General features: G+C 46.5%; 1 protein-coding gene across 5 annotated transcripts in view; it reads left to right on the forward strand.

Moving 5' to 3' along the window:
- RC3H1 (ring finger and CCCH-type domains 1) overlaps window positions 1-23,255 on the forward strand; it is a 265,587-nt gene that overhangs the window by 215,608 nt on the left and 26,724 nt on the right. For 4 of the 5 annotated variants that reach the window (XM_063939680.1, XM_063939682.1, XM_063939683.1 and 1 more), the window contains exons 9-14: window positions 1,407-1,519; window positions 2,320-2,598; window positions 2,790-3,007; window positions 3,176-3,558; window positions 4,764-4,934; window positions 5,067-5,219. In XM_063939680.1, the coding sequence (XP_063795750.1) occupies window positions 1,407-1,519; window positions 2,320-2,598; window positions 2,790-3,007; window positions 3,176-3,558; window positions 4,764-4,934; window positions 5,067-5,219 (1,317 nt within the window). The remainder of the gene's footprint in view (window positions 1-1,406; window positions 1,520-2,319; window positions 2,599-2,789; window positions 3,008-3,175; window positions 3,559-4,763; window positions 4,935-5,066; window positions 5,220-23,255) is intronic. The other variant, XM_063939684.1, reaches the window with a different exon arrangement.

A 23,255-nucleotide genomic window follows, 5' to 3' on the forward strand; every position in this document is an offset into this window, starting at 1 on the left:
GAGCACTTGCAGGCATGGTCGCATCTGATGCGACCATGCCAGGCAAGTGGTTAAACGTCTCCAGTTCTGACCTTGTGTATGTAAATTAATTGAATATCACGCACAGTATTTATTACAAAAGAGTCTGAAATCGCTTGAATATTTGAGCAGGAAGTTCTGGATTTGGGCGACTCCTGCCTCCTCTGTATCTCAGAGTGCAAAAAAACAAACAAAACATATAAAGTTTATAGAATTGTGGTATGTTGACATACTTGACCTTTTGTGCCTTTGTTTGCTATTTTTTGTTTTGTCTTGTGTTTGGCTTATTTGAAATACTTTTCATAGACTTTTAAAGACTGGGTTTAATCCAGACATGATGCCTCAGCATATGCAGTAACTGGCTTATCAAAGCATTACAGTTCTATGTGTATACTGTATATGTGTCTGTGTATTTGTATGTACGAGTATATGGATCTGTGTGTATCTTGCTATCTGAAATCTAAGAAGAGAATCATCGCTGCTCCCCAAATATTGGGATTCCAAAGAGTAGATGCTCCGGTTTATAGATTTGCATGTTTCACTGAATATCGGAGTGATAGATAATAAGTGCAAGCGCTGGAAAATACATATTTTAATCATAAACATTTCTTCGGGGCACATTGACAGTCAATAAGTACGTAGTAACGACTGTTTTTGGCCACCAGCTAATACCCCTGTAAGACCAAAGTCCCAGGTCACTGAACTCTGGTTTCAAGCCATGTCATAGCGGCTGGACCTGGGAGAGTGCCAGGACTTCCCTCTGCCGGCATGTGAAGATCTTCAAGGTCTGGATTTCTGCTGTGAACGGGACCCGGGTTACCCTTTCACACTGCCCTCTAACCTGGGTGTTTCAAAGACCGACCCAGGTTAATCCTTTCACATCGAGCCCGACAGAGCAATTCAAGTGTTGCTCCATTCAGGCGTGCACAGTTGCTAGTGCTGACATTACTGTTATGTTCCGTCATTTTGACGGTCTGGTAACTAGTTGATGAATGAACTGTAAAGGTGCCCAAAACTTTACATAAGCAACATTTACATTTCTCTGTTATAATTTAAATAAATATAAAGTAATACTGTATTTCCGGAAATGCCATGTGTACCATGCAGCTGATGTTAATTTAGATTGATTTCTAGATTTAGTGGAACATGCAATTTAACCATGGTATGAATGAAAGAACGTGTGTGCAAATAATTATCTACTTTATTTTATGTCCAAAAGGTTGCCACATCTTTCAGACATTTCTGTGTGCAGTGATTTTTGTGACCGATTCCCGGGCATTGATTCCTAGCTAATCTCACAGATTCCAGTGCTTATTGTGTTGATGGGAAATTACAGGGTACCTTTTTGTCGCGTGTTCTAATAAGGTTCTCCATATCTCTTGCTACAGCCTCCGCAGCACAGCAAATACAAGACCTACATGTGCAGGGACATGAAACAGAGGGGAGGCTGCCCCCGTGGGGCTAGCTGTACCTTTGCCCACTCGCAAGAAGAGCTGGAGAAGTAAGTGCTTGCTATCCAAGAGCTTGAAGTGTTTTGATTGCATTTTGACCACATTGATGTATCGATAGCTGTAGTTGGTAGCCTGAGTTTTAAATGTGAAGCGTAAGGGTTTCTTGGAGATTCATTCAGATTTTTCTATCAGGATCTGAAATGTACCAAGAAGTCTGTCTGTTTTTTATCTTCTGTTATTCTGGTTGCAAATGATCCGTTGCCAAATAGGGTCCCTACATTATTTTGGTTAATATTACTTCTTCTAGTTCCTAGTTCACATACTAAGTTCATAATTAGCTCACAGCAAGCAAAGCCTTTGTTGTTGGGTAGTCTTGAAACAGGAACCACTGGACTAGTCATCGGTTTAAGGCTCCAGTAATACTGTTTAGTTCTGCACACCTCTTCTGTATGGAACACATTTGTTTAGTCTTGCACTAGATACTACTCTCTTGGGGGGTGATTCAGTTGTTTTCCCCCATGGCTACCACTAGGTGGCACAAAATGGAGCAACGGTTGTTGCTCTGTTTAGATGCCTCTCAGCTGCGGAGGAGACATATCTTCTCACAGCTTCCTGAGGTGTGAGAAGAAATGTGTGCACAGTCCGTTGTTTGGACGCCCTAACCACTTCTTTAGACTGGTTTAGCTGCATCATTCTAATGGCTGCCCAAACGGAGAATCGATTGAGTTGCTAAGTCTGGCACCTATTCATATGGACACCCACCAGGGGGTGCACAAAATTATTGAATCGCCCCCTTTGTGACTAACCATTACCAAGCTCATATGAAAGCAAACGGACTTTTCTTTACCAGATTTAGAAAAATGAACAAGCGCTTGGTTCCTCGCCGGCCACTGAGCGCATCCCTTGGTCAGTTGAATGAAGTTGGGTTGCCCACTGGGGGAATACATTCAGATGATGGACCTATGGATTTACCTAGCCGGAAACAAGGTGGCCTTCCCAATGGCATCGTGTCAGGGAGCTCTGTGACACAACTGCTCTCCCGGGGTACAGACTCTGGTTACGATTCTGGCCTGAAGCCTCTTAAAATGGATCATATAAGCAACAGCAGCCCAGGCTCGCCCCCAGAATTGTACGTATGCCATTTATTTCCCTTGCAGAAGCTGAGTTTCATTTGGTAACTAATGCTAACAATAATGTGTTGTCGCCTGCACCTATGTTTATGAATAATTTCATTCTATGCCTTGGGAGAAAGTTCAAGGTTTTCCTCATTTTTAAGTTTATCATTATGATAGTTGTTTGTTGTTTCTTTTGTCATTTTAGGCTGGACTCCGTCCCCAAGACGTCCATTCCTGCCTTACCCGTCAGCTCTCACCAATCTTCTCAGCGTGTTTCTGGTGATCTGCCCCCATTGCCTGTATCTAAGCAGATTCATATGGTAGCACGGGGTTCCCAAATTTATGCTCCTCCCCAGACTGATATGTTTTATGCAGACCCTAGGGGAGGAGGTCCACCTTTTGAACCTGTAACCTACCCACCAAGTAAGTCACTTCTACTCTTCAGGGTTCTTTATAAACCCATATTATATTTGATTTGTACAGTTCTTGTATGAAACGTAATTGAAAGCTTCTCAATCCTGCATATAACGAAGATTTAATTGTAGACTTATTTATCCTTTATCTTTTTTTTTTTTCTTCCACCTTTCTCAGATGTTTATTACCCACCTCAGACTGTGTCACGCTTTGTGAGACCTCAGCCATCCGCCCCTGAATCCACCCCTCCCTACCTCGACCACTATGCACCCTACTTACACGACAGGGTTGTTAGCACACAGTATGGGAACCCCGCTCAACAGTACTCTCCCATGAGCCAGCCTATGTACACAACACACTACGACGGCCGCCGTGTATACCCTTCTGCTCAGCAATCCTACCCAAGAGAAGAAATGGTCCGTGCCAGTCCTGTGCCACTGGACATGCCACCCAACAGTGGTTCTCCTTATGTACCCGAAGCCAGAGAGCGGTACCAGCAAGTAGAAGGCTATTATCCTGTGACTCCACACCCGGGACACATAAGACCACCCTATAATAGGGTATGCCTACCTTATTTTATATATTGTTTATTTAACAGAAATGTTAAAATAAAACCCCAGCAGTTATACTTTAGTAAAAGGTAAGTGTTTAATAAGGCTGGATACAAATATCAGCACCAGTGGATGCTGAAAGAGCCCATTTAAAAGGGAATTTGAGATTTTTTAGGTTTTGGGTTATTTTTTAACTGCTTAACTGGTAAATTAAATTTTAAATACCCTCAAAATTGCCATTATTTATCAAATTATGTAAACAGCTGTTTAAACCTGATTCAGTATAATTGCTTTTAACAAGTATGCAGATTTGGTAATAAATGAAATCAAAGCTATGAAGTTATTTACATAATTTGATCATTTAAAAAGATCAACTGTTTTGGGTACATATTCGGGAGAAATGTTTTGTACAGTGAAAAAAGAAACAATTTTTACTGTGAAAATAAAAATTACATAGACAGTACTGTTCAAAAGTTTTAGACAGGTGTGGGGAAAAAAATGCTGCAAAGTAAGAATTCTTAGCATGAAGAGACAGAAGGACTGAGTAAGCCTACATCCACGCAAGATCTGTGGTTAGTTCACCAAGATGTTTGGAACCACCTCCCTGCTGAGTGCCTTCAAAAACTGTGTGCAAGTGTACCTAGAAGAATTGATGCTGTTTTGAAGGCAAAGGGTGCTGCTCTCTGCCTGGGAGAGGGGATGTGAGTGGGGGAGGTGCAGCTGCGGTGAGCTTCCAGCGGTAATCACAGACCATATTCTGGCTGGATATCTGTGCCGGTGAAGTCGGGCTGCAGGAAGATTCCTGCAGCTGCTGTAGGATCGCCCTTCGCTATGCCCAGGGAGAGAGGAGGGAAGTGTGGCGTTTTCGGCTGGAGCAGAGGGGGCGGCATTTCCATTGACCTCCACTGCTGCTGGTGAGATCACCTATCGGAAACGCCACAAGGCTTTTCTGATAGTCGCATTAGATGCATCAAGGAAAGACTGGCACGTGGTTGCATCCAGGCAAAGGGTAAAGTCGTCTTTACATTTGCAAGCATAAATGTGAGTTTTTGGTTGTCATATGCTATGTACAGTTAATAGAGCAATACAACACTAGTTTCCTCTGTATTCCAGTATAGGATAATTGTTCTTGGTGTGTTTACTTTGTTTTCCCCCAGGGTATGAGATTTTAAGCTTTTACCTATGAGCATTTCTTTGTTCACAATCTATTTCAGGAAGCCTACAGCCGCTTGCCTCCCCAACATCAATCACAGCCCCACCCCAGCCTTGATGACCTTCACCGACGTCGCAAGGAGATCATGGCTCAACTGGAGGAAAGGAAAGTGATCTCCCCACCGCCATTTGCTCCATCGCCCACACTCAATCACCCTTTCCACCCAGATGAGGTGAGAACCCACTTACTTGGCTGTCTGGAATGCAAACCTTTGACTTCAGCTTTGGTAGACTTAAGAATTTAATGTTATTATATTGCTTTTGTATATGCCTGCAACAAATGTTTCCTTATTTCCTGTTTTCAGTATCTTGATGAGGAACTGAAGGTTTCTGGGAAGTACAAAGGCAACGACTACAGCCAGTACTCTCCCTGGTCCTGTGACACGATTGGTTCCTACATCGGAACCAAAGACGCCAAACCCAAAGACGTTTCTGCTGGAGGCAGTGGTGAAGTATCTGTAAGTACCATCTCCTTACTTTAACCCACCCTTGGCGACTTATGTCTGTTTCTTAATTTAAATGGTGGTCATTTTGTTCCAGATGGTCATGAGATACTAGCCATATAATCGTATGCTATTGTCAGATTAATGTTACAATTGGGCATTGACGTCTGCTCTGCATGCTTTCCATCATGCAAGAGATCAGCCACCTTAGTATGTGAATTGCTGGTGGTTTTCTTGTTTCTCTACTTTGCCTTCTCAGATTAGTGCTGTACAGCTTCTCTGGTATTATGGGGCATTTTTCTAAGCAGCACAGTTGGGGGTATAGACAGTATCATAGAGAGGAAGCAGTATTGTAGCATACTGCTACGGCGGGATCACACGTGGCCTGACCCGTTTATTCGGGAGTCAGCGATCAGTGAAAAGCCGCACAGGGAACGCTGACTGCAATTATATAAAGAGCTATCCAGTTTAATTATATGAAAACAGTAATAACTGAACAAAGGTTTATAGTCTATTTTATTCAAGTAGGACTGAAAGTCTGATGTATGCAGCATAATATTAGCATGCCTATGTGGGCAGCGGTAGTGAGAGCACCGGTAGGAGAGGGAGCCGCATCTTGGCGTACTGCTACGGCAGGATCACACGTGGTCTGACCCGGTTACACGGGAGTCAGCGGGCTATGAAAAGCCGTGCAGAGAATGCTGACTGCAAATATACTAAGAGCTATGTAATTTAGGCATATGAAAACTGTATATGCAGGCTGAGATAAGAAGGAATCCTAATCCGAATTACTGCAACAGTATATTCAGAAGCCTGAAAAATATATATCGAGGGCCTCATACAGCAGCCTATCATAAGTATATGTGCGGAAGTGCAGTGTAAGATTAGCCGTTGCAGCATTTGCGATGGGCACTTACTAGAAGAATACCGGCACCAATGTATTGGGAAAGTTTATAAAAATCATAGACATACTAAGACAGGAATCGTTACCATTAGGGTAACTGTGATACTTATATTTTCACAATAGTGTGGCTATTTACCCACATTTAATATTGTATGGTTTCTCTTAATGGTTTAATCACAACTGTCAGTATATTGAGCAGCATGAACTGTTAAGACACTTTTTCACAGTTATATAGTGATGAATTGTACCCTCCAATGAGCACATGAAAAACTTATGAACCTATAAGAAGGGTGCATGAAAAAAGGCGTTCATTAATCTTCTGACAGATAAACAGTCAGCCTATCAATAGCTGTAAGATAGTTATACAAGGCTAACCATAGCCGCTTGTGATTGGATGCACAGAACATATTGCACAGCTATATTATAATAGCCTACAACAGAGGATCACTGTGCGGGAATATTAATGGGAGGAACATAGAACTAATTGACGTGTCATACCACCAATAGGATATAGTGTCAAACGGTGGACCCGCTGGACACTAATATGGTATAACATCTTTTTGAAAACCCCATTTCTCTTTCATCCACTAGGGGACACTGGAGTTCCTTATACATTAGGGGTGTGAAGCTTGCAACCGGAGGTGTGGCACAATCTAAAATTAGCATTGTCTGCACAGCCGGCTCCTCCCCCTTCACATCCCTCCTCCCTCAGTTTTGAAAATTGTGCTGGAGGGACAGCACGTGGAGCACTGAGCTCCTGACTAAATTTTCTTTTGTTTTTTGTTTTTTCTTGATTTGTGCTGCGTCACCCTAATGAAAAGGGAGACAAGAGCCACAGATTTGTGAGAGACAAAGATCCCTATTGAAGGGACCTGCATCTCTCGACAGAGAATACAGATAATAATGGTGCTGCGTCTCCCTAGGAAAAGGGAGAAAGCCTGAAAATACTGAGAGACAAAGATCCCTTTTGAAGGGATCTGCATCTCTCACAGGAGATCCTCTTCACATCGGTTCATCAGGTCTGTGAGTACTGGTTGTTATAAGGGCCAGTTAGCAAACAAAGGGCTTTATTCATACAACTCCCTTACAGAAATTAATTAGCTCAGACCCCGCAGCGGCGCGCTGGACAGCACAATAGTGTGAGGCGGCCGGGATTCCTTCAGCAAGCGCAGCACAAGGCTCCCCTGTCAGCATGAGAGAGGCGCCGCTACGGGACCTGATTAGAGCGGCCCCAGCGCGCGCCGGCCAGCGGGAGATCACAGTACTGCGCGGCTGAGCAAATACCCTCAGCCGCCGGAGGCGGGGAGCGGGAGACGCTGCAGTGAACACGCGGCTGAGATTGCCTCAGCCGCGGGATGGGTTAAAAAACATAGCGCATACATTGGCGGCCACCACAGGAGAGGCTCCCTTCAGAAAGCAGCCGCATAAAACAAACAATATAAATACGATAGTGTAGGCAGTGGGGATCACTGGTGCAAGATCCCCCTCCTAGCTGATATGTCCAGAATTTTACAGTGGCGGCCATGTTAAAATTCATGCAGGCGCCAAATCACATGGAGTGAACCTATTGTAGAATTATAGTGAGTCAGGAAATTCTACTGGTACCAACAGCGCCCTCTGCTGGTGAAATATTATATATATATATATATATATATATATATATATATATATATATATATATATATATATATATATATATATATATATATATATATATATACACATACATACACATGGTGTGAATGTTCGTGGTGACTGAGGCCACGGACCATAGACCCCCTCACCACAGAAGCAGGCGGCACTCCACGGATTTAGTAGTGAAAAAAAATTTATGAAGCAAACTACATGACAAGTCCAACGTTTCAACACCGCGATGGGTGTTTTTGTCAAGGACACATGGTGCAAATCTCCCCATCAAGCTTACCTAAGGTTGCACTGGTGAGGGATCATTACCATTTCAGAGTTCCACCATTCGGCCCATCATCAGCCCCGAAAATCTTAACGAAGATCAGGGCGGTCATGGTTGCAGGATTGAGGCTATTAGGGGTCACGATAATACCTTATCTAGACGATTTTCTGATCAAGGCCTCCTCTCAAGAGAAGCTGATAAAGGATGCTCAGACATCTCACCGATTTCTCATTCAACATGGGTGGATAGTGAACTTCCAGAAATCCAACCTCATATCAACTTAACGGATTCAGTTCCTAGGTCTCATCTTGGACACGGTGAGATTAAAGATTTTCTTGCCAGAGTCCAAGATCCAGGACATACAGAAGTTAGTAGCTCAGGTATGTTCGAAGCTCTCCAGTACAGCACACTTCACTCCCGACCATTCCAGATGAACCTCATTGCCCAGAGAGCAGGTTCGCACTGGCTTCGTCATCGGAGAATCCGACTTCAACCGAACGTACGAGTCTTCTTGATATGGTGATCGTTGCACAAGAATCTCGCAGCAGGGAGGAGATTCGGCATTTACGATTGGAGGATCCTGACAACGGACTCCAGTTTCAGAGGTTGGGGTGTTGTCCTAGAAGACTGTCCGTTTCAGGGAAGGTGGACGTTACAGGAGAGCAGATTAATCATAAACATTCTCGAACTAAGAGCAGTTTACAATGCGCTTCTCTTGGCCGAGGACCTAGTCATGGGTCATTACGTACGGATACTGTCGGACACTGTCACAACGACTGCTTACATAAACCGTCAAGGGGGAACAAAGAGCAGGATGGCGTTAAAAGAAGCCACAAGGATCTTGTGGGCGGAAAGGCGAAACGTCATCCTATCGGCAGTGTTCATTCCAGGAGTGGAGAACTGGGAAGCAGATTATCTCAGTCGCCAGGACATGCATCCGGGAGAGTGGTGCCTGCATCCACGGATTTTCAACATGGTGGTCAGGAGATGGGGTCTACCTCAGGTCGACCTAATGGCGTCGCGACAGAGCCATCAGCTGCCCAGATATGTGCCCAGCACAAGGGATCCAGCAGCAGGAGGAGTGGACGCATTAACACTTTCTTGATGTTACAAAAAGGTTTACATCTTTCCACCTTTTCCGCTCATACTGAGGGTTCTGAAGAGGTTTAAACGAGAATGAGTGTGAGCGATTCTAATCGCATGGACACGCAGGAGTTGGTACTCGGATCTACAAGGGTTGTTAGCGCGGACCTGAACAGGCTGCGTTTAACGGCGTGGCTATTGAAACCCGGATCTTAAAGAACAGAGGGATACTTAGAACGGCCATTCCTACGATGATTGCAGCTAGAAAGCCGGTCACAGCCACGCACTATTACAGAATTTGGAATTCGTACATAGACTGGTGTCAGGAACGTGGATGGAATTCGATGACCTTCCACTTATCCAGACTTTTACTTTTCCTTCAGGCCGGCCTAGAGTTAGGTCTGCGGCTGGGATCTCTGAAGGTTCAAGTGTCGGCTCTTCCATCCTTTTTCAACAGCGGTTGGCATCCTTGCCAGAGGTTCAAGCCTTTTTGCAGGGGGTTCTGAGGATACAGCCCCCTTTTAGTCCTCCCACTGCTCCATGGAATTTACATTTGGTGTTAGAATTTTTTTTTATTTTTTTTTAATCGCCACTCTTTGAACCGTTACCGAGAACAGAACTGAAATATCTCTCTTGGAAGGTAACGTTGTTGCTGGCCTTGGCTTCGGCTAGGCGGGTTTCTGGGTTAGGAGCCTTATCGTGTAAAAATCTTTTTTTTTTATTTTCATGAAGATCGGGCGGAACTCCGTGCAAGAGCGGATTTCCTTCCTAAAGTTGTTTCGGGGTTTCATGTAAACCAGCCGATTATGGTCCTATCTTTCCAGTGTCTGGCAGATGGGGATGTATCCTTGGATGTTGTCAGAGCGTTGCGGGGTACACATTACGTCGTCCTTTAGGAAGTCGGACCATTTATTTGTCCTGTATGATGGGCCAAAGAAGGGTTGGCCGGCTTCTAAGCAGTCTCTGTCTAGATGGATTAGATTTGCCATTCGGCAAGCTTATGTTTCCTGTGGTAAACAGGTTCCGGTACAGGCTGGTGCTCATACTACCCGGTCGGTGGGTGCCTCCTGGGAGGCTGCCAGAGGTGTTCCCACGACTTAACTTTGCAGAGCGGCGACGTGGGCCTCAGCCCACACGTGCGCGATATTTTACAAATTTGATACCTTTGCGTCCGAGGATTCTAAGTTCGGACGTTTGGTTTTGCAGGCAACAGACAGCACTCCCTCCCTAGGGGATAACTTTGGGACGTCCCCTAATGTATAAGGAACTCCAGTGTCCCCTGGTGGATGAAAGAGAAAAGAGAATTTTGGTACTTACCGATTAAATCCATTTCTCTGAATCCTCTAGGGGACACTGGACGCCCACCTCGGTGCTGTCAACCTGCTGTGTTCAAAGTTCTTGTTCAAACAGTTTGTGCAAACAGCTAGTTTTTCTGTTAAGAGTTTCTTGGATGCTGTTTGATATGTTGTACGGTTCGGTTCCTCGCCATGTGCTATAGTATCATGTCCTATTCAAATTTTCAAAACTGAGGGAGGAGGGATGTGAAGGGGGAGGAGCCGGCTGTGCAGACAATGCTAATTTTAGATTGTGCCACACCTCCGGTTGCAAGCTTCACACCCCTAATGTATAAGGAACTCCAGTGTCCCCTAGAGGATTCAGAGAAATGGATTTATCGGTAAGTACCAAAATCCTCTTTTCTCTGACGTCCTAGTGGATGCTGGGACTCCGTCAGGACCATGGGGAATAGCGGCTCCGCAGGAGACAGGGCACAAAAGTAAAAAGCTTTAGGATCAGGTGGTGTGCACTGGCTCCTCCCCCTATGACCCTCCTCCAAGCCTCAGTTAGGTTTTTGTGCCCGACCGAGAAGGGTGCAATCTAGGTGGCTCTCATAAAGAGCTGCTTAGAGTAAAAGTTTTGATAGTTTTCTTATTTTCAGTGAGTCCTGCTGGCAACAGGCTCACTGCAACGAGGGACTTAGGGGAGAAGAAGTGAACTCGCCTGCGTGCAGGATGGATTTGCTTCTTAGGCTACTGGACACTAGCTCCAGAGGGACGATCACAGGTACAGCCTGGATGGGTCACCGGAGCCGCGCCGCCGACCCCCTTGCAGATGCCGACGTAAGAAGAGGTCCAGAAACCGGCGGCTGAAGGCTTTTCAGTGTTCATGAGGTAGCGCACAGCACTGCAGCTGTGCGCCATTGCTCTCAGCACACTTCACACCAACGGTCACTGAGGGTGCAGGGCGCTGGGGGGGGGCGCCCTGGGCAGCAATGTTAATACCTTTTCTGGCTAAAAAGAATACATCACATATAGTCCCTGAGGCTATATGGATGTATTTCACCCCTGCCAGGTCTCAGAAAAACCGGGAGAAGAGCCCGCCGGAATAGGGGGCGGGGCCTATCTCCTCAGCACACAGCGCCATTTTCCCTCACAGAACTGCTGGTGGGAAGGCTCCCAGGCTCTCCCCTGCACTGCACTACAGAAACAGGGTTAAAACAGAGAGGGGGGGGCACTTATTTGGCGATATGATTATATATTAAGATGCTATAAGGGAAAACACTTATATAAAGGTTGTCCCTGTATAATTATAGCGTTTTGGTGTGTGCTGGCAAACTCTCCCTCTGTCTCCCCAAAGGGCTAGTGGGGTCCTGTCCTCTATCAGAGCATTCCCTGTGTGTGTGCTGTGTGTCGGTACGTGTGTGTCGACATGTATGAGGACGATGTTGGTGAGGAGGCGGAGCAATTGCCTGTAATGGTGATGTCACTCTCTAGGGAGTCGACACCGGAATGGATGGCTTATTTAAGGAATTACGTGATAATGTCAACACGCTTCAAGGTCGGTTGACGACATGAGACGGCCGGCAAACAAATTAGTACCTGTCCAGGCGTCTCAAACACCGTCAGGGGCTTTAAAACGCCCATTTACCTCAGTCGGTCGACATAGACACGGACACTGACTCCAGTGTCGACGGTGAAGAAACAAACGTATTTTCCTTTAGGGCCACACGTTACATGTTAAGGGCAATGAAGGAGGTGTTACATATTTCTGATACTACAAGTACCACAAAAAAGGGTATTATGTGGGTGTGAAAAAACTACATGTAGTTTTTCCTGAATCAGATAAATTAAATGAAGTGTGTGATGATGCGTGGGTTTCCCCCGATAGAAAATTATTGGCGGTATACCCTTTCCCGCCAGAAGTTAGGGCGCGTTGGGAAACACCCCTTAGGGTGGATAAGGCGCTCACACGCTTATCAAAACAAGTGGCGTTACCGTCTCCAGATACGGCCGCCCTCAAGGAGCCAGCTGATAGGAGGCTGGAAAATATCCTAAAAAGTATATACACACATACTGGTGTTATACTGCGACCAGCTATCGCCTCAGCCTGGATGTGCAGCGCTGGGGTGGCTTGGTCGGATTCCCTGACTGAAAATATTGATACCCTTGACAGGGACAGTATTTTATTGACTATAGAGCACATATTTGCACTCTGGCATCAAGAGTAAGTGCGATGTCCATATCTGCCAGAAGATGTTTATGGACACGACAGTGGTCAGGTGATGCAGATTCCAAACGGCACATGGAAGTATTGCCGTATAAAGGGGAGGAGTTATTTGGGGTCGGTCCATCGGACCTGGTGGCCACGGCAACAGCTGGAAAATCCACCTTTTTTACCCTAAGTCACATCTAAGCAGAAAAAGACACCGTCTTTTCAGCCTCAGTCCTTTCGTCCCCATAAGGGCAAGCGGGCAAAAGGCCAGTCATATCTGCCCAGGGATAGAGGAAAGGGAAGAAGACTGCAGCAGGCAGCCCATTCCCAAGAACAGAAGCCCTCCACCGCTTCTGCCAAGTCCTCAGCACGACGCTGGGGCCGTACAGGACCCCTGGATCCTACAAGTAGTATCCCAAGGGTACTGATTGGAAATTCGAGACGTCTCCCCCTCGCAGGTTCCTGAAGTCTGCTTTACCAACGTCTCCCTCCGACAGGGAGGCAGTATTGGAAACAATTCACAAGCTGTATTCCCAGCAGGTGATAATCAAAGTACTCCTCCTACAACAAGGAAAGGGGTATTATTCCACACTATATTGTGGTACTGAAGCCAGACGGCTCGGTGAGACCTATTCTAAATCTGAAATATTTGAACACTTACATACAAAGGTTCAAATCAAGATGGAGTCACTCAGAGCAGTGATAGCGAACCAGGAAGAAGGGGACTATATGGTGTCCCGGGACATCAGGGATGCTTCCTCCATGTCCCAATTTGCCCTTCTCACCAAGGGTACCTCAGGTTCGTGGTACAGAACTGTCACTATCAGTTTCAGACGATGCCGGTTGGATTGTCCACGGCACCCCGGGTCTTTACCAAGGTAATGGCCGAAATGATGATTCTTCTTCAAAGAAAATGGACGATATCCTGATAAGGGCAAGGTCCAGAGAACAGTTGGAGGTCGGAGTAGCACTATCTCAAGTAGTTCTACGACAGCATGGGTGGATTCTAAATATTCCAAAACCGCAGCTGTTTCCGACGACAATTTGCTGTTCCTAGGGATGATTCTGGACACAGTCCAGAAAAAGGTGTTTCTCCCGGAGAAGAAAGCAAGGGAGTTATCCGAGCTAGTCAGGAACCTCCTAAAACCAGGAAAAGTGTCAGTGCATCATTGCACAAGGGTCCTGGGAAAAATGGTGGCTTCTTACGAAGCGATTCCATTCGGCAGATTTCACGCAAGAACTTTTCAGTGGGATCTGCTGGAAAAATGGTCCGGATCGCATCTTCAGATGCATCAGCGGATAACCCTGTCTCCAAGGACAAGGGTGTTTCTTCTGCGGTGGCTGCAGAGTGCTCATCTACTAAAGGGCCGCAGATTCGGCATTCAGGACTGGGTCCTGGTGACCACGGATGCCAGCCGGAGAGGCTGGGGAGCAGTCACACAGGGAAAAAAAATAAAAAAAAAATTCCAGGGAGTGTGATCAAGTCTGGAGACTTCTCTCCACATAAAACAATGCTCTAAGCTTAGCAAGACCTCTGCTTCAAGGTCAGCCGGTATTGATCCAGTGGGACAACATCACGGCAGTCGCCCACGTAAACAGACAGGGCGGCACAAGAAGCAGGAGGGAAATGGCAGAAACTGCAAAGATTCTTCGCTGGGCGGAAAATCATGGGATAACACTGTCAGCAGTGTTCATTCCGGGAGTGGACAACTGGGAAGCAGACTTCCTCAGCAGGCACGACCTCCACCCGGGAGAGTGGGGACTTCATCGGGAAGTCTTCCACATGATTGTGAACCGTTGGGAAAGACCAAAGGTGGACATGATGGCGTCCCGCCTGAACAAAAAACTGGACAGGTATTGCGCCAGGTCAAGAGACCCTCAGGCAATAGCTGTGGACGTTCTGGTAACACAGTGGGTGTACCAGTCGGTGTATGTGTTCCCTCCTCTGCTTCTCATACCCAAGGTACTGAGAATTATAAGACGTAGAGGAGTAAGAACTATACTCGTGGCTCCGGATTGCCCAAGAAGGACTTGGTACCCGGAACTTCAAGAAATGCTCACAGAGGACTCATGGCCTCTGCCGCTAAGAAGGGACTTGCTTCAGCAAGTACCATGTCTGTTCCAAGACTTACCGCGGCTGCGTTTGACGGCATGGCGGTGGAACGCCGGATCCTAAAGGAAAAAGGCATTCCGGAAGAGGTCATTCCTACCCTGGTCAAAGCCAGGAAGGAGGTGACCGCACAACATTATCACCACATGTGGCGAAAATATGTTGCGTGGTGTGAGGCCAGGAAGGCCCCACGGAGAAATTTCAACTCGGTCGATTCCTGCATTTCCTGCAAACAGGAGTGTCTATGGGCCTCAAATTGGGGTCCATTAAGGTTCAAATTTCGGCCCTGTCAATTTTCTTCCAGAAAGAATTGGCTTCACTTCCTGAAGTCCAGAAGTTTGTCAAGGGAGTACTGCATATACAACCCCCTTTTGTGCCTCCAGTGGCACTGTGGGATCTCAACGTAGTTCTGGGATTCCTCAAATCACATTTTAAACCGCTCAAATCTGTGGATTTGAAATATCTCACATGAAAAGTGACCATGCGGTTGGCCCTGGCCTCGGCCAGGCGAGTTCAGAATTGGTGGCTTTGTCTCACAAAAGCCCATATCTGATTGTCCATTCGGACAGGGCAGAGCTGCGGACTCGTCCCCAGTTTCTCCCTAAGGTGGTGTCAGCGTTTCACCTGAACCAGTTTATTGTGGTACCTGCGGCTATTAGGGACTTGGAGGACTCCAAGTTGCTAGATGTTGTCAGGGCCCTGAAAATATAGGTTTCCAGGACGGCTGGAGTCAGGAAAACTGACTTGCTGTTATCCTGTATGCACCCAACATACTGGGTGCTCTTGCTTCTAAGCAGACGATTGCTAGTTGGATGTGTAGTACAATTCAGCTTGCACATTCTGTGGCAGGCCTGCCACAGCCAAAATATGTAAATGCCCATTTCACAAGGAAGGTGGGCTCATCTTGGGCGGCTGCCCGAGGGGTCTCTGCTTTACAACTTTGCCGAGCTGCTACTTGGTCAGGAGCAAACACGTTTGCAAAATTCTACAAATTTGATACCCTGGCTGAGGAGGACCTGGAGTTCTCTCATTCGGTGCTGCAGAGTCATCCGCACTCTCCCGCCCGTTTGGGAGCTTTGGTATAATCCCCATGGTCCTGACGGAGTCCCAGCATCCACTAGGACGTCAGAGAAAATAAGAATTTACTTACCGATAATTCTATTTCTCGTAGTCCGTAGTGGATGCTGGGCGCCCATCCCAAGTGCGGATTGTCTGCAATACTTGTACATAGTTATTGTTACAAAAATCGGGTTATTATTGTTGTGAGCCATCTTTTCAGAGGCTCCGCTGTTATCATGCTGTTAACTGGGTTCAGATCACAGGTTGTACAGTGTGATTGGTGTGGCTGGTATGAGTCTTACCCGGGATTCAAAATCCTTCCTTATTGTGTACGCTCGTCCGGGCACAGTATCCTAACTGAGGCTTGGAGGAGGGTCATAGGGGGAGGAGCCAGTGCACACCACCTGATCCTAAAGCTTTTTACTTTTGTGCCCTGTCTCCTGCGGAGCCGCTATTCCCCATGGTCCTGACGGAGTCCCAGCATCCACTACGGACTACGAGAAATAGAATTATCGGTAAGTAAATTCTTATTATATCCTATTATAATCTCAGGACCATTGAATCTTTATACTCACACAATAAAGGACTAGGAGAAAAGAACAGTAATTACAAAAGAACTATTTAGATAGGAATGGACACCTAACTTGCAGGAAAGGAATAACAAGAGACACAGAATAGTGACTGATGCAATTTATTAGAATAGATACATTCCATATTATGATTATTTCAGCATGAAAATAAGAAAATGAGGATTCATTATACAGATTAGAACTAATGCTAAGGGTATATAATTCCTGCAGTAAGTAAACGGATATAAAGGAAATATATATTGTCATAGGAATAGGTAGACATTTCAGCGTGGACTATAACGTCCGAATGAGTACCTAGCAGTCTCTGTCTTATAGATTTAGTTAGATTTTAGTACACTATTTTCTTACTTTTCACACTTTCTATATACTTTTAATATTTCAGTTTGGCTGAGCCAAGAAATTTTAACATTATTGATTAAATAAAAGTTATATTTTTATTTATTATCGTGAGGTTCCCAGTGCACCCAGACCAAGGCTTCTGTTTCTGTGTGTTAGTATCATTGGGCTTACATATCGTGTCAATTGTCATATACAATGGAAAACTCATTTATACTCTTTATTTATGCACTACATAAATATTGACACTCCTTTTATCCTGGACCATCACACATTTGTGGTGTTATACTTTAAATACTCTTAATGGCCATGAATACATATATTGTGTGATTGATACGGCTTAGAATGCAACACAACCGGTACTATAACTGAACCTGGTTAAAGGGAAAATAAAAACAAAACCCTTAATTATATCATTTACTCCCTCCTTTCATTGGTGGGCCATAGGTATCCTCTTAAAACAAAAACCACTTTCCTCAAACAAGATATAGAGGGACACAAGAAGCATTAGTTTAAGTATCCATCACCCTGCTCCATAATGCCAGTGTGTGCCTACTATTTTCGATCTGTATCATACCCTGCAATCACGATCTCGTATCTTCAGGACTTTTTGGCCATTATTTAACAGTTGCCTCAGCTGGTGAATCATTGGGGTATAATCTCCATGGGTAAATGAAATATCAGGAGCAGATGGAAACAAAATCACACAATTATTTCAATAAGCTGTCATGTTTAGTAAATAGAAGCCTCTCATGGCTGACCACCTCATGCCTCAACCTAAGCTAGTTGTAAAGAATAGAGGCTCTCTGGGAAGGGGAAAGGGGAGCTATACGCACCCTGTCCAAAGCATTGAGCATCTAATGGGCTGTAATTTTGACACTGTTCCTGAGTACAAATCAGAATAGGCACATGGCAGGGGAAAATAACAGGATTCTTTGCCCAGAAGTAATTTGCAGGCAGAGTCAAAGAAGGTGCCAATATGAGGCGAAGGGGTCAGAGCATTTAAGCATCCGTCCCAAACCTACTACTCCGTTAAGTGGAGCGATGACCCTTATAAAAGATGATAAAAATGCAGGTATTGAGGAGAGGAGGTGGCTGTTACAGGGCTGCTGAGCATTAGATCCCAGCCAGTCCTCATCTGTAAACGGACCCAAGTCTGCTTCCCATTTCCCTCTAAGTACAGCCAAAGAGAGATCCGAGGGTGACTAGAAATTACAGGGACCCGAGAGGCAAATCTGGACATAAAAAGCATGCTCTAACTGGAGGTAGCGAAAGAACACAACGCAGAATGTCAAACTCATCGCTAATTTGCTCAAGATTTTAACACATCCTCCCTGATACACATTACTTAGGGAGCAGACCTCATATCCAATGCAGAGAGGGTGCCCTTAAGTGAGGCAAGCTCAAAGTGAGGAAGAGCACTCGAGGGGAGGGGTATTTTTAAACCTCTCCACCACTTAAGACACATACCTGCCTCAAATTTTTTTGACCACCTACACCACTATAGAGGGAGATTGGCAGTGCAGTCACCATCCAGTAGCACCTGTAGGGCGTGTAGACCACAGTGTAAAGCAACCGTGGTTTTTTAATTGAAATGTGTTCTTTCCTGATACAACAAAGGTATAAATGGAGCCTCCAGTGTGTGTAAATTCTGTAATACAGTACTATAGCAGCAGCACATTTGTTTTCCATTGCTGATCCATGTCATATGCAGTCAGTGGGACACGGTTGGTTTAACTGATTACAGCAACTACCACTTACCTCGGTTAAAAGCAGATTGTGCATGTCCAATATATTTAATCAGCTGGATGTTTTTGTTTAGTTAACATTGATTAGAATCTGCAATGATATGGTGGTTTTAATACTTACCTGCAGATTAAATGATAATTTCTGCGGCGGGGTACACTGGGCTCCACAAGGATAGACATTGGGGTGTAGAGTAGGATCTTGATCCGAGGCACCAACAGGCTCAAAGCTTTGACTGTTCCCAGAATGCATAGCGCCGCCTCCTCTATAACCCCGCCTCCCTGCACAGGAGCTCAGTTTTGTAGTTGGTGCCGCAGATCGCAGTCACATAACAGAGGGTCTGCTCCAGGCAGCCCTAAGAAGAGCTTTTTTTGAAGAAAAAAGTCAAGACTTCAAGGGCAGCAGCGGTGGTAAATGTCAGAAGACATTCACTGCTCCTGCTCTCCCCAGCGGCGCTGTAAACTCCCGAGCCCTGGTTGCTGGGTAACTACAGCAGGAGGCTCCGGTTTTCTTCACATCAGGCACACACGACTGGGGCTCTCCGGGATCGTGTGGCCGCGCTTCGGGAGGTGGTGAGTGGGTCCCACTTGCGGGACCCGGTCTTTATCGCGGCGCGGTCAGTGGGAGGCGGGCCGCGCGCACTGGCGGTAGACACTGTGGCAGTACAGGCGATCCCACTAGATCACCAAGGCATGGGTGCAGGTCAGGTTTTCTCTCTAAACCATTTTCAGTAGCCCACAGTACCCGGTGGTTTTGCCAGCAGGGGGATAAGGCTTAGACCTGAAGCCCCTCCCCCAGCCCCAGGGCGCCATTTCCAGCAAATGTTCCCGCCCTGGAGCTGCATATCTGTCTCTCCCTCACTCCCTGTCAGTGTCTGGGCGCCATTATCTCTCAGCTTCACTGTTCCTGGGACTGCTTGGGCAAATCCTCCTGTGTAAATCCGCCTGGTTGTCAGTGCTGTGACTTTACATGACACTTAAGTATTCTACCTGCCTTTTTAGACCGTGCTAGTTAAGAAAGAGTGCGTTTAGTCAGGGTTTTCTAGTACAATTACCCTGTGATATACATCCAGTTCTTACTGTGCAGTGTTATATCTATTGACTATATAGCTATATATATAAGCTAGTCCAGTGCAGTATTATTGTCTGTAATAACCTCTGCACTGTACAAACTGTGACTATCTGTGTGTGCATTTGATAGCTGAGTGTTGTCCATTTCGTGTCTTTCACTCAACTTGCTATCCCTATGTTCTATAACCTGAGGGGGCTTGGTGCGTCAGGTTTTATATTGATATAGGATTTTCACAAAGATATACTTTAATACGTATTTTTCTCTGACGTCCTAGTGGATGCTGGGAACTCCGTAAGGACCATGGGGAATAGCGGGCTCCGAAGGAGGCTGGGCACTCTAGAAAGATTTATGACTGCCTGGTGTGCACTGGCTCCTCCCACTATGACCCTCCTCCAAGCCTCAGTTAGATTTTGTGCCCGGCCGAGGTTGGATGCACACTAGGGGCTCTCCTGAGCCCTTAGAAAGAAAGTATAGATTTAGGTTTTTTATTTTCAGTGAGACCTGCTGGCAACAGGCTCACTGCAGCGAGGGACTAAGGGGAGAAGAAGCGAACTCGCCTGCTTGCAGCCGGATTGGGCTTCTTAGGCTACTGGACACCATTAGCTCCAGAGGGATCGACCGCAGGCCCAGTCCTTGGTGTTCGGTCCCGGAGCCGCGCCGCCGTCCCCCTTACAGAGCCAGAAGCAAGAAGAGGTCCGGAAAATCGGCGGCAGAAGACATCAGTCTTCTCCAAGGTAGCGCACAGCACTGCAGCTGTGCGCCATTGCTCCTCACACACACTTCACACTCCGGTCACTGAGGGGGTGCAGGGCGCTGGGGGGGGGGCGCCCTGAGAAGCAATTATAACACCTTGGCTGGCAAAAATACCACAATATATAGCCCTAGAGGCTATATATGTGGAAAATACCCCTGCCAGAATCCAGAAAAAAAGCAGGAGAATAGGCCGCGGAAAAGGGGCGGAGCTATCTCCTGCAGCACACTGGCGCCATTTCTCCTTCACAGATCCACTGGAAGGAAGCTCCCTGGCTCTCCCCTGCAGTCTACACTACAGAAAAGGGTAAAAAAAGAGAGGGGGGGCACTAAATTTAGGCGCTGTATAAATTATATAGAAAAAGCAGCTATAGGGGACATAACTCAGTTAGTCCCTGCATTATATAGCGCTCTGGTGTGTGCTGGCATACTCTCACTCTGTCCCCCCAAAGGGCTTTTGTGGGTCCTGTCCTCTGTTAGAGCATTCCTTGTGTGTGTGCGGTGTGTCGGTACGGCTGTGTCGACATGTTTGATGAGGATAATGATGTGGAGACGGAGCAGATGCCTTTAGAAGGGATGTCACCCCTTGCGGGGCAGACACCTGAGTGGTTGAACTTATGGAAAGAAATGAGTGCACGTATAGACTCCTTACATAAGAAATTTGACGACATGCCTAATGTGGGACAGCCGACTTCTCAGCTCGTGCCTGTCCAGGCGTCGCGCAGGTCATCAGGGGCTCTAAAACGCCCGCTACCTCAGACCGCAGACCCAGATGTCGACACTGATACTGACACCAGTGTCGACGACGATGAGTCTAATCTGATGCCCACTAAGGCCATTCACTGCATGATTGAGGCAATGAAAGAGGTGTTACACATTTCTGATATAAATACAGGTACCACTAAAAAGGGTATTATGTTTGGGGAGAAAAAACTACCCATAGTTTTTCCCCCATCAGATGAATTAAATGAAGTGTGTGAAGAAGCGTGGGCTTTCCCTGATAAAAAATTGGTAATTCCTAAGAAGGTACTAATGGCGTTCCCTTTCCCGCCAGAGGATAGGTCACGTTGGGAAACACCTCCTAGGGTGGATAAAGCACTCACACGTTTATCAAAAAAGGTGGCACTACCGTCTCCGGATACGGCCGCCCTCAAGGAACCTGCTGATAGAAAGCAGGAGGCGATCCTGAAGTCTGTATATACACACTCAGGCATTATACTTAGGCCAGCTATTGCGTCGGCTTGGATGTGCAGTGCTGCCGCTGCGTGGTCAGATAAACTGTCAGAAAATATTGACACATTAGACAGAGACACGATCCTGTTAACCATAGACCATATAAAAGACTCAGTCTTATATATGAGAGATGCACAGAGGGAAATCTGCCGACTGGCATCTAAAGTTAGTGCATTGTCCATTTCTGCTAGGAGAGGCTTATGGACTCGCCAGTGGACAGGAGATGCAGATTCAAAAAGGCACATGGAAGTGTTGCCATATAAAGGTGAGGAATTATTTGGGGATGGTCTCTCGGACCTAGTTTCCACAGCAACGTCTGGGAAGTCAGCATTTTTACCCCATGTCCCCTCACAGCCTAAGAAGGCGCCGTTTTATCAGGTTCAGTCCTTTCGGACCCAGAAAAACAGGCGTGGAAAAGGCGGATCTTTTCTGTCCAGAGGCAGAGGTAGGGGAAAAAGGCTGCAACAAACAGCAGGTTCCCAGGAGCAAAAGTCCTCCCCCGCTTCTTCTGCCAAGTCCGCCGCATGACGGTGGGGCTCCACAGGCGGAGCCTGGTACGGTGGGGGGCCGCCTCAAGAATTTCAGCGATCAGTGGGCTCGCTCACAGGTGGATCCCTGGATCCTTCAAATAGTATCTCAGGGGTACAAACTGGAATTCGAGGCGTCTCCACCCCACCGGTTCCAAAAATCTGCCTTGCCGATTGCTCCCTCAGACAGGGAGGCGGTGCTAGCGGCAATTCACAAGCTGTATTCCCAGCAGGTGATAATCAAGGTACCCCTACTTCAACAAGGCCGGGGTTACTATTCCACACTATTTGTGGTACCGAAACCGGACGGTTCGGTGAGACCCATTTTAAATTTGAAATCCTTCAACACATACATAAAAAAAAATTCAAGTTCAAGATGGAATCGCTCAGGGCGGTTATTGCGAGCCTGGAAGAGGGGGATTACATGGTATCCCTGGACATCAAGGATGCTTACTTGCATGTCCCCATTTACCATCCTCGCCAGGAGTACCTCAGATTTGTGGTACAGGATTGCCATTACCAATTCCAGACGCTGCCGTTTGGACTGTCCACGGCACCGAGGGTATTTACCAAGGTGATGGTGGAAATGATGATACTCCTTCGAAAAAAGGGAGTTTTAATTATCCCGTACTTGGAAGATCTCCTGATAAAAGCGAGGTCCAAGGAACAGTTGTTGGTGGGAGTAGCACTATCTCAGGAGGTGCTGCACCAGCACGGCTGGATTCTGAATATCCCAAAGTCACAGCTGGTTCCGACGACACGACTACTGTTCCTGGGGATGATTCTGGATACAGTCCAGAAAAAAGTGTTTCTCCCGGAGGAGAAAGCCAGGGAGTTGTCATCTCTAGTCAGAGACCTCCTGAAACCAAAACAGGTATCAGTGCATCGCTGCACGCGGGTCCTGGGAAAGATGGTGGCTTCTTACGAAGCAATTCCCTTCGGCAGGTTCCATGCCAGAATCTTTCAGTGGGACCTGTTGGACCAGTGGTCCGGATCGCATCTTCAGATGCATCGCTTGATAACCCTATCTCCAAGAACCAGGGTGTCGCTACTGTGGTGGCTGCAGAGTGCCCATCTTCTAGAGGGCCGCAGGTTCGGCATACAGGACTGGGTCCTGGTGACCACGGATGCCAGCCTTCGAGGCTGGGGGGCAGTCACACAGGGAAGAAACTTCCAAGGACTATGGTCGAGTCAGGAGACTTCCCTTCACATAAATATTCTGGAACTAAGGGCCATCTACAATG

This window comes from Pseudophryne corroboree, chromosome 9, assembly GCF_028390025.1.
Source record: "Pseudophryne corroboree isolate aPseCor3 chromosome 9, aPseCor3.hap2, whole genome shotgun sequence".
Classification (NCBI taxonomy): domain Eukaryota; kingdom Metazoa; phylum Chordata; class Amphibia; order Anura; family Myobatrachidae; genus Pseudophryne; species Pseudophryne corroboree.